General features: G+C 35.2%; 1 protein-coding gene across 5 annotated transcripts in view; it reads right to left on the bottom strand.

Annotated features, from left to right (window-relative positions):
* Positions 1-1169: 1169 nt before the first annotated feature.
* Positions 1170-12506, bottom strand: part of gbf1 (golgi brefeldin A resistant guanine nucleotide exchange factor 1) — a 334724-nt gene continuing 323387 nt past the window's right edge. For all 5 annotated transcript variants that reach the window (XM_039753120.1, XM_039753118.1, XM_039753111.1 and 2 more), the window contains 5 exons: positions 12396-12497; positions 8099-8212; positions 6280-6457; positions 4576-4716; positions 1170-3603 (listed from right to left, as the gene is read on the bottom strand). In XM_039753120.1, the coding sequence (XP_039609054.1) occupies positions 3332-3603; positions 4576-4716; positions 6280-6457; positions 8099-8212; positions 12396-12497 (807 nt within the window). In that variant the 3' untranslated portion in view covers positions 1170-3331. The remainder of the gene's footprint in view (positions 3604-4575; positions 4717-6279; positions 6458-8098; positions 8213-12395; positions 12498-12506) is intronic.

The following is a 12506-nucleotide window of genomic DNA, read 5'->3' as shown; positions in this document are numbered from 1 at the left end:
AAGGTGTCTGGAATAAAATAAAAGTCTGCAGCCACTGCGGCCCTCCACGATCCGAGTCAGACACCCCTGTTCCATACACCATCACCTTTCGATTGGCGCTGTTGTTTTTCAGGTACCAACTTCCAAGTACTGATTAGGTTTTTTACGCTACTTTCAGATGAACGGATTATTCCAAAAGATAGAATTTAAGAACATTTTAGATCATGCTGTGCTGATCTAGCAAATAAACCGGTCATCCTGACATATGAACAAGCAAACCACAGCGAATATGGGATAATCAACATTGAAAACTCTTTGACGCCTCTGGCCGAGGTGCGTGGGGTACCAGGCACACTTAAAACCATCCACACGTATAAATACAGCATTTCAACATGAAACTTGAGGACAGTGCCAAATTGCTTCATTCTTTAAATATATTAAGTGTGCTCCATGGAAGGTGGGCGGCACAGTGGATCACTACTGCCTTGCAGCAAGGAGAGCAGGGTGCAAGTCCCGTGTCCTCCCCACGTGGGCTTTGCATGTTTTCCATGTGTCTGCCTCCCTCCATTCAAAGACATGCAGGGTTGGTGAACTGGTGACGCTAAATTTACCTGTGTGTGTTCACCCTGTGATGGACTGGCACCCTGCTTAGGCTCTGTTCCTGCCCTGTGCCCTATGCTAGCTGGATACGCTCCAGCACTCCCTGCAACGCTGGTCTGGATGGAGCAGGTTAGAATATGACATGATATACTCCATGGAAGGTGCCAGACAATTACAGGAATAGAAGTCCACGTCTCAGGTCTCACCATCTTCTCTGTTGGTGTGGACATATTAGGCATTTCTAACTGGACCCATTATGAGACACTGTGGATGGAACAGCGAAGGTCATTTACTGTAGGATGGAAAAAGAAATTTTTAAAATATACATAAATGGAGAACTGTACCAAAAATGAGAAAAATGTAAGATTTCAATTCTTTATTTATACTTTGTTACACTGTAAAAATGTCAACTTTTATTACCATTTATTAATATATTTACATTATACCCATATTGCATTCCTTCTAGTACAATCTAAACATCACTAAATATTTCCACTGTCTTGTGGTGCCTTTAACCTACGAATAAATATCAGCCATTATTTTATATACCACTTATTACAATTGATGCACATCCATTTTAAAAAATTAAAAAAATGCAGCAGAAAATAATCGTCCATAAAAATAAATTCAATTAGTATTTTGTGTTAGAGGGACACTGTTCCAGTTTCTCAGTTGTATAACGGGGGGGAAATCATCGACATTCTCACAGAGCTGAAACTGGTTGGGGGGAGACAACCATACTGCAGTATGTTGATACTCTGTACATGCACGGTAAAAATGTCTCTCCATAATCTACAGGTTCTTTGGATCACATGGATAAATGTTCTGGACATTTAGTGTGTCACACTACAACTCTTAATATCCTACAAGTGTTTTTTATTTTAATCAGCCTATGTTAACATTCACTTGAATTAAATTAAATCATTTTGCTTGCTACAAAATACTAAACCTCTAGTGAAAACTACAAAAAAAAAAGATGAAGGAATGATTAATGTAGAGAAAAAGTAAATGGTATACAGAGACAATAAAAAGCTTCTAGGGATTTAACTGTGTTTAGGCTGATGTCCTGCGTGTGTGTATAGGACTGGCAAAGACGACGTGGGAGCTGACTGAAGTTGCCAGACCTAGCTTTTGCCTTTCTATTTATTGTACAGTTTTCATGAGATTTCTTACCATCCTCACGATATTCACTGAATATGTCGTTTGGATTCTCTCACAATCACCACCTATCATTAATGGTACAGTACGCTCCATCTCGAAAACATTCATCTGGTCTCAATGCAGGAATTTAGACATGAGAAATGATATCTTGCTGAAAGAGTCAGAAAGAAGTATAATTGTGAAATTCTCATTATTTTTTCATATTCTAGTGGAATTAGTAAAACTAAATTGGCACATTGTCAAAAATAATCCGGCTTCCTCAACTGTTTTTCTAAACACAAAATGAGAAATCACATTGGATCCTGATCCAAATTCACGACAGTCCGTCATTCCGTCTCGTTAGAAAGACTGAAGACTCATTACATTTATTATTTGTTACAGTCTTAAGAATGCTAAGATTATTTATAACATTCAATGACAGGGAAAATCATTAGAAATGCAACATTTTTAGGAAAATATACAAAGTAATGCAAGTTTTTATTTGTATTTTAATTTGTAAAGTAAATCTGGATGGCTAAGTTATTTGTTGAAGCAAAACTGCTACATGGTAAAGTGAATTAAAGGAACAATGCATTCGTAGTGTCTCTGTTTGTATTTGTGTGGTTTGGCTTTTTTAAACCAGGAAGGCTGTTTTCCTTCTTTCCGTTCAACTTTAAGAAAATAAATATACTCCATAGCAGAAGATATTTCAACTTGTTGACAAATAATGTGCAAAGTTCAGAAATAATCCTTTCTAGCATCTTTAATATTCTTTAAAATATGTATACAATAAAAAGTCATGTAAAATTGTAAAATTTCCCTAAGTAGATTATGTACATAACTACAAACTGTATTTAAACAGCAGAAATAACAAAAATGACTTAAATTTACAATACAGATTGTAGTTAACTGAAAAAGATGCCCCTACAAAAGTAAACGGGTGCTGTACTTTTTAAAACAAATGAAATAATCGATTAGCTTTTGAATTTTTTTTTTTTTTTTGATACCCTTGGAAAAATAACTTGATGAAGACCACAGTTTACATAATATTATTATTTTTGATTTTTTTTCCCCACAGACATCAAAATAAATTTTTTTACATTGAGAAACTGTTACGCTGTATTTTACTTTTCTTTATTAACTACAAGAATAATTTTGTTTTGCCAATTTATTGATTACTAATATTGTTTATAAGGGCAGTGATACACATTAAGACTGACTTTTGTAGAATAAATCAAAATACTGTAATATAGACTGCTCAAGAATAACATGCTCCAGTAGCCTTACTTTATTGGATATTTCAACTGCAAAAAGCTGATTGCTCCCCTAGGATATTTACACAGAAATCAGTGAAATGCACTGTTCTTGAAACACTTCATTTTTCCAAACCCCAAGCATAATACAAAATAATACAATTTGACATAGAAACAAAAACCTCTTGTTGGCCAAGGAGATCTGAATAAAGCAGAGACTGCTCACTTTATTAGAAATAAAAGTAATTAAATAATTCAAGTGTTATCAAAACAATCCCATCTGTATTGATCTTGTGCCATATAAAATTAATAGGCTAATGATTTTTGTCCCACTTCGAGGAGATCAAATCCCCATCCCTTTATTTGACTTCTGGAGTAACAGTGGAGTCATTTGGACGTGGTGTTGAAAGTAAAGGAACGGGGGAAGTAGCTTCAATGAGAGCAGGGTTCAGAATGATTGGCAGAGACATTGGTGGTACTCCAACCTGCAAGGGTGATGCCAGGGGCTGCAGGATTAATGGGGGCTGAGTGATGGATGCAGTAACTTCAGCAGGGTTTATGTTAACAGGAACAGATGTAGGCACTGCGGATGGAACACAGGGGATCACCACATTGGAAGCTCTTTCAGTACCTAACAGAATTAAATAAATCAAAAAATAACTTTAGTGGCCATTAAAGAGTTTACAAACAATTAACACAAAACTTTTGTTAAAAGGTAAAGCTGGAAAAACAAAATCAAATGTAATATATGACATCCTTTTAACACTACAATTACCGAAGCCTACGAAAAAACTCGTAGATCCGTCCCACCTTAAATCACTTTGAACTTCTCTGTCAGCGTCTTTTGTCCTGTAAATGTGTCAATAAGCAGCAAGCAGCCTGCTATCACATCCCCCCACTGCTGCACGGTTTTCTCAGCTCAAGTCTGTTTACCTGAATGTCAATTGCTTAGAGTTGTATAGAGTGAGTCACAAGTAGGCTGCAGAGCTTCCTGTGTACATATACAAAGTACAGCGACGGCTACAGTGCAACATGCATTCTCTCTCCGATGTAGAAATGTCGTCATCATCTGAGTTCACCTCTGTTATAGCGCGTCTTTATGTGAAAACAGCACTGTCAGGATTGGGGGGAATGTGAACGTAATTGGGAGAATAAAACTGGATTAAAAAAAAAAAACCAGAAAAACAAAGCTAACCTTTACAAGTATTATAAATTTACACCGGCTGTTACAGACTGAAATCAAATGTATGTTTTTATTCTAAAATAGTAAGAATAAGAGCAGCTCACTTCTTAAGACGGACTCGTCCGGGGTTGAACCCATGAAGTTTTGAGCTGAGAAAACTGTGCGGTGGTGGGGGGATATGATAGTAGGCTGCTTGCTGCTTATCGACACATTTACAGGACAAAAGACACTGACAGAGAGGTGCGAAGCGATCTAAGGTGGGACAGATCGACAAGCTTTTTCGTAGGCTTTGGTAATTCTAGTGTTAAATAGCTTATATGCCAAGAGCAGAGAGTTTCTTAGAAAGGAAATCTCTCTAATGTTTTGTTCAATGAAGAAATGTAATTGTATTAAGAATTTTGACTGAAATCATTAACATACCATTTATATTAGGCTTGGCAAACTCGTCGGGTGATGCAGGCCTAGATGAGGTTTGTTCCACTGATGTTGCAGATCCAGCAACAAGGGCGATTTGAGCAGGTTTCTGAGGTGGCACATCAGCTGGCATACTAGCTACAGGCTCTTTATTAACAAACAGAAGCTTGTATTAAAATATGTTAAAGACCAAAGCATGAATTAGATTAATAAAATAAAAGATTAATAAAAATATAACAATAGACTAGTTTATTGAAATTACTTTTATACTTTAGGCATTTTTTTTTTGTTCATTTTTAGCTCACCAAAGATAACTGCATTTTCCGACTTCCTTACAGTCACCACAATAAAAAAGAACATTTAATTCCACATACAGAATGATGCACTGTTTTCTTAGTCCACCACAGTTTTACTATATTTTAGTACTGCATGATCTATATTAGAGTGGTTCTAATGTAGTTTCCAAAACAGATTAACATAATGTACATAAAACATATGTGGATAAACAGTGAGTGGGGAATTATTAGTTGTCAAAGAGTGGGAGATTTGAGGAATGTGGGCAGGACTGCTTAAAGGATAAGTTCAGTATTTTTCAAGTTGAAGCTATTTCTTCATAAACATGATATATATGCATTTGCCTTGCAAAGTTGTGCTCTAAAGTTAAGTGCATTCGATAAATTAAAAAAAAATGACCTGCTCTGGTGCCTTACAATGGAGGGTATGGAGCGAGAAGGGAAAACCTAAAAATATATCAAATGCGTCCATTTTTCAAACCAAGACAATTATCAAGTATTAATCCACACCCTCCATGGTTCTGAAACATGTTTATGACAACAAAAGGGATATGGAAATCATTTTATTGCATATGTCTATATTTTATTATTATATGTACTATATTTTTCTAGTTAGGATATGTTTTCTCATGTAAATACAGAAGTAAATTAAAACAGAGCCAAGCCAGTCATGTGGAAAGAAAAGTTTACTGTGATTTGGTGTTTCGAGAGGAAACCTCCCAGGGATGTGAAGTGCTGGTTTTATTTTAAAAGGGCTGAATCTAATAATATTGGTGTTTATTCAAAAACTACTTTACAATATGTGAGTAACCGTAAGATGTGAAACAATACTTGACACCTATCTTGACTTAAAAAAATGGATGTATTTGGTAAGTTTGTAAGCTTTTCCTCCATGCCCAATACATAGCCTCCAAAGTAAAGCACCATTGTGGGCAAGATATTTTTTTTAGATTTATAGAAAATGCTAAACTCAGAACACAATTTTGCATGGCAAATGCCTATATAGCATGTTTGTGAACTTCAACTTGAAAAGGTTATTATTAAACTTTGCCAAAATAATTTAGTAACCACAACACCAGCATGTCCAGCCACACAGAGTCATTATCTGGTGTAGAGCCGATTGTTGTTGGTAATCAGGATTCATGTGTTCAAATCAAGAACAGTGCATGTTTTTTTTTTTTCTTTGAGAGCCTTTGCCCAGTTCTATACCAATTTTAAAACTTTGTTGAATGAGTTTGTTCACAAGTATTAGTATTAATGTAAATAGATAGTACATTGTTATAATACTAAAATGAAATGACAAAATAAGGGTATAAAATAAATACAATTAAATAAAGGTCATAATGCTATGCACAAATAAAATAATAAGCTCATCTTCTAAGTTAGAGTTTTAAATATCTTAAATTAACATATTTACCAGTGATGACAGTTTGTTTGAAGAGTTCATCTTTCAGTCGAGGTAAAAAGCAATCAATTCTCTCCCAAGTTATCTCCCATAGGTCAGAGTATCCTGTGCGAGAGTCTGTGCTGTGAAATATTCCAGCAGTGTCCATTACCAATAACATGTTCTTTAGAGATTCTGGTATAGCCTCCAGCTAAAGCAGACATTGATAACAGTGTATGATTATTAAATGAGTCACAATATGCTCAGCACTATCCAATACAGTAGCAGTATCCTTCTAAAGTTTTGCTCAAAATGAAGTACAGTAATCCCTCCTCGATCACGGGGGTTGCGTTCCAGAACCCCCCGCGATAGATGAAAATCCGCGAAGTAGAAACCATATGTTTGTGTAGTTATTTTTATATATTTTAAGCCCTTATAAACTCTCCCACACTGTTAACATTATTAGAGCCCTCTAGACATGAAATAACACCCTTTAGTCAAAAGTTTAAACTGTGCTCCATGACAAGACAGAGATGACAGTTCTTTCTCACAATTAAAAGAATGCAAATAGATCTTCTTCTCTTCAGGAGCAGAGAATTTCAGAGGGAGAGAGAGAGAGCTCGCAAAGAAAAGCAAACAATCAAAAAATCAATACGTGTGCTTTTAAGTTTGTCACGGCATTTTTTATAGGAGCGTCAGTATCTTCTAAGCAAACAGCCCCTCTGCTCACATCTCCTCCGTCAGGCGCAGAGAACGTCAGAGAGAGAGCGAGATTAAAGCAAACAATCAAAAAATCAATACGTGTGCTTTTGGAAGCACCGTGATGAAGCGGCATTTCTTAGAGGTGCCTCCGTATCCACTAGGCAAACAGCTTCTGTGCAAACAGCACCTCTGCTCACAGCCCCTCTGTCAGGCGCAGAGTATGTCAGAGAGGGTGAGAGAGAGGCAGAGACAAGCAAACAATCAAGCTTCGCATGGGATGCATATCTTATAGCATTGAGGAGTTTTAGTTAATATGTAATACATGCTCTGATTGGGTAGCTTCTAAGCCATCCGCCAATAGCGTCCCTTGTATGAAATCAACTGGGCAAACAAACTGAGGAAGCGTGTAGCATAAATTAAAAGACCCATTGTCCGCAGAAATCCGCAAACCAGCAAAAAATCCGTTATATATATTTAGATGTGCTTACATTAAAAATCCGCGATAGAGTGAAGCCGCGAAAGTCGAAGCGCGATATAGCGAGGGATTACTGTATTGGTAAATTTTGTACTTTTATGATTATGTGTTGGTATTCATGAACACTGCCACAAAAAGTACCACAGAAAAGCTCTACAGTGCCTCAATATTCTTTTAAGTAAGAATTAAGGGAAATGAAGTAATGTCAACATACACTAACTTATGCCAAAACATGGTTATGACTTACTGTATATCTATGAAAGGATATGTTTGGTATTTTACAAAGTCAAAAAGTTATTTTTTCACAATTGCGTCATACTTTATTCTCATTTGTTACAAAACTGGTAAGTGTTGCACTATTTATAAATTGCTTCCAACACTAGAATCCTTGAAGCCTACGAAAAAACTTGTAACCTCATACCACCTTAAATTCCTTCGCACCTCTCCATTAGCGTGTTTTGTTTTGTAACAAAGATGCAAGATTTCACCATCTTAATGTGGACTATGTTTATAATAGAATATAGTACTGGATGTACACTTCATAAACAAAAATGTATCTTTTTTTCCTAATAGCAGTAAAACACCTTCAAAAAACAAATGTGATAAATAAATCTTACTACTTTTGTGTTACCAGAAATATTGCAATAAATGTCCAAAAAAAGAAAAATAGTTTACCAGCAAATCACTGGATCCTGCATGCATGTATTTATCCATGAAGTCCAATATAGTAAGCCAAAGTGCAGCAAATGTTGCTAAAGATAACAATGGAGATAGGTGCTGCAGAAAAACCTGGAAAGAAAAATAAAAACCATATAGAAAGATAATTTTTTAATGTAAGAATGCAAAAGAAAAAAAAAAACAACTCAATTTTAAATGAACTTTTTTTTTTTTTACAAATATGAGGATGATTATTTAGCCAATAAGTTTAAGAAAAAAACTTAACCAAACAGACTTTATAAGCCTGCTGTATTTAACTTAGACTTTTAATTTAACATTAGCTATTGACTGGCAAACACCATTAATCTCGAATGTATTTTGTTTTATAGGGAAAGAGGTACACGATGGATTAAACTGAGAAAATAATGAGTTTTTTAGTTGTATGTACATAGTATAGTTACAAATGGTCTCACTATCACCAAAACTCTCTTCAAGAGTAGATATAAAATTAACGTGTCAGAAACAAGATGCATGAAAACAACCACATTTTGACTGGATACTGTTGAAAGACAATCTAGAAAACCCTGACAAAAGATGTTCAGCACCTTTGTGGACTTACTACAATAAAAAATGAACAGGTACTGTATATCAGTGAAATCTTACATAAAAATACAATTAAGAAAATCACCACTTAAAGGAATACTTTCCCCAAAAACTATACTTTTTTAAACTTATTTTTAACTTTTGAATTGAAGACATCACTCTTGACCAACAAATGAGAGGTGGGTTTCTAGTTTATGATATGAACTGATAGTTCCAATAGAGTCTATTGAACAATAGTTTAGCAAAAAGGTATGTGTTTTGCACATATGGTGCATACAACTAGATAAATGATATGTGGATTATGTGACAAGAGTAACATGAGTTTTTTTCAATGGGCATTTTTCACTGTTTGCCATTGCACAGCATTGGTCACTATTGTCTTTTATTATGTCAGAAACCTTTTTCATATATATATATATAATACATACATATATATATATATATATACATATATTATATATATACATACATATATATATATATATACATACATATATATACATACATACATACATACATATATATATATATATATATATATATATATATATATATATATATATATATATATATATATATATATATATATATATATACACACACACACACACAGTAATCCCTCCTCGATCGCGGGGTTGCGTTCCAGAACCCCCAGCGATAGGTGAAAATCCACGAAGTAGAAACCATATGTTTGTGTAGTTATTTTTATATATTTTAAGCCCTTATAAACTCTCCCACACTGTTAACATTATTAGAGCCCTCTAGACATGAAATAACACCCTTTAGTCAAAAGTTTAAACTGTTCTCTATGACAAGACAGAGATGACAGTTCTTTCTCACAATTAAAAGAATGCAAACATATCTTCTCTTCAAAGAATGCGTGTCGGGAGCAGAGAATGTCACAGAGAAAAAATCAATACGTGCTTTTGTGCTTTTAAGTATGCCGAAGCACCGCGATAAAGCAGCATTTTTAGAGGAGCGTCCGTATCCTCTAGGCAAACAGCCTCTGTGCAAACAGCACCTCTGCTCACAGCCCCTCCGTCAGGTGCGGAGAATGTCAAGAGAGTGAGAGAGAACGAGAACAGCAAACAATCAAGCACTGAATGGGAAGCATATCTTATATCATTGAGGAGTTTTAGTTAATATGTAATACATGCTCTGATTGGGTAGCTTCTAAGCCATCTGCCAATAGCGTCCATTGTATGAAATCAACTGGGCAAGCAAACTGAGGAAGCATGTACCATAAATTAAAAGACCCATTGTCCACAGAAATCTGCGAACCAGTGAAAAATCAGTGATATATATTTATATATGCTTACATTTAAAATCCGCAATGGAGTGAAGCCGACTTTTGGAGTGAAGCCGCGAAAGTCGGAGCGCGATATAGTGAGGGATCACTGTATATATATATGAATATATATATATATATATGAATATATATATATATATATTTTTTTTATCCACCACCACAAAGTACGTGGGGTAAGAAATATAAAGGAGTATAATTTTTGGGTGGAGTATTCCTTTAAGAATACTACTCATGATCTATGTAATCAATACCTATCTGTAAGTGATTTTACCTACACTGTAGCAATATGTTGTGTCCTATACATATGTATGTCATGCTTGAACATCAGCTTGGAATTTCAATAACAAAAGGAATTACACATACAGGCACCCCATGAGAGCTTGGACATCAAACTGTAAGAGGTTCAGAGTGTAGTGTGTAGATGGGTGCAAAATTGGATTAAAAACACAGGCAGCAGAAGATGATGGTGCAAGGACCCTTATCAGAAATGGCTGATTTCAAGAGTTGCCTCCCTCAGAAGTCAGTGCTGGGGCTGCTGCTATTTATAAAGCATAAACATGATTTGGATAGGAATATACAGTAAATAACAGGCTGGTTAAATTTCCAGATGATATGAAGCTAGGTGGATTGGCAGATAATCTGGAATCTGTTGAATTATAGAGTGATTTGGACAGATTTGTGGTAGATGAAAGTTAATGTAAATAAATGTTTAAAAGTTTTACACCTAGAAAGTAAAAATGTTAGATTTGAAAAATGAAAATACGCCTTATGAGAAGAATTTAGCAGCTGTATTGAATTAATAACTATCATCTGTCAGACAATGTTCAGAAGCCATTAAGAATGCTAACAGAATGTTAGACTATATAGCACAATGTGTAGAGTACAAGTCCAAGAAGGTTAAGCTCAGGCTTTGTAATGCACTGGTTAGACCTCACCTGGAGTACTGTGTTGCATGGATGAATGACATAGCAGTCCTAGAAAAATTCAAGAGAAGAGCCACTAGGCTGACTCTAGAGCTTCAGGGGATAAATTACATGAAAAGATTAAAAGAACCGAGCCTTTCAGTTTAAGCAAAAGGAGATTAAGAAGAGACATGATTGAAAAGTTCAACATTCATTATAAAAGAATCGAGACTATTACTTTAAAATGAGTTCAACAAGAACATGGATATACAGATAAAAACATGTTAAGGGTACATTTTGCACAAACATCAGCAAGTATTCCTTCACACACATGGAATAAGTTACCAAGTAGTCTAGTAGACAGTAGGACTTTAGGAACCTTCAAAATTCAAGCTGATGTTATTTAGGTGGAATTAAGTGGAGAGGACTGGTGAGCTTGATTGGGCTGCATGGCCTGCTCTTGTATAAATCTTTATGTTCTAATCTACTAAAGTCCTGATCTTTGCTTAGGTGCTCATGGGCAAACTTTAGTCTTGCCCTCATGTTCTCTATGGACAGTAAATGTTTCCTCCTGGCACACCTGCCATGCAGGACTAATTTGTCCAGCATATTTCTAATAGTAGATTTGTGTACTTTAACATCATCAGTAGCAAGAGCTACCTATAGGTTCCATGAAGAACTTCTGGAGTTCTTGGGGAATTCTCCTTGCACCTTGAATTCTGCTCTCGGTCTTTACTTGCTGAAGTGGCCTGGCCAAGTTGGCAGTTGTTTGAAATATTCTCCACTTTTAGATGATCTTCCTTTTAAATCCCTTTCCAGACTTAGAGCCATTTATAACCTTCTTTCTTTCCGAAGGCTTCAGAGAACTCTTTCGATCTAGTCATGGTGATAAAGCATACTTCAACAACAAAGAGCAAAACAAACTAAATGTGTGAGGTTTAAATAAGACAGATTAAGACAATAATGAGATTGTCAATATTGGCACCTGATTCTAATTTTAGGTATCTGGGGTAGTAATAAATACAGTATATAGGTGGAAGGATAAATATAGGAGTGTAATGTACTTTTTCCACATTTATGTTTATCTAAATTACACAGTGGACTACAAAATGTATATGGCATGTTGTTGTTACATTACCTTTATCTATAGATACTATAATGAAATCAACTCTTAATATAACCACATATATTAAAAATGATAAACGCATTTCAAGGGGTACACTTACTTTTTCACATGAATGTACATATATCTAAATTATTTTTGATGACTGCATCACAGAAACCACAACAAAAGTCAATGTAAATAGTTGCTTTTAAAAATGTTTGTACTAGAAACCACTGCAACATTGTATTTTACCAAAATGTAAAGTCATCTGATTACTTTTTCTGATTTCAGAGAAAAAAAAATAGTTGTCAATTACTCACACTACTTCAATGTGCATACAGTAAGAAGACTTACCAAAAGATTTACATTTTTTTTATATTGGCACTCACTACTTACTTTGGACAGTAAAGTGCATGCTCTCATTCTGGTTTCCTCCATTCCTCCGATGTCTGCTGGGCTAATATTTTCCAACAGTTTTGTGAGCAATGGGAATAAAACCTGAAAATA

The sequence above is a fragment of the Polypterus senegalus genome, chromosome 1, assembly GCF_016835505.1.
Source record: "Polypterus senegalus isolate Bchr_013 chromosome 1, ASM1683550v1, whole genome shotgun sequence".
Lineage (NCBI taxonomy): Eukaryota > Metazoa > Chordata > Cladistia > Polypteriformes > Polypteridae > Polypterus > Polypterus senegalus.
This window is presented reverse-complemented; position numbering and strand designations above follow the sequence as displayed.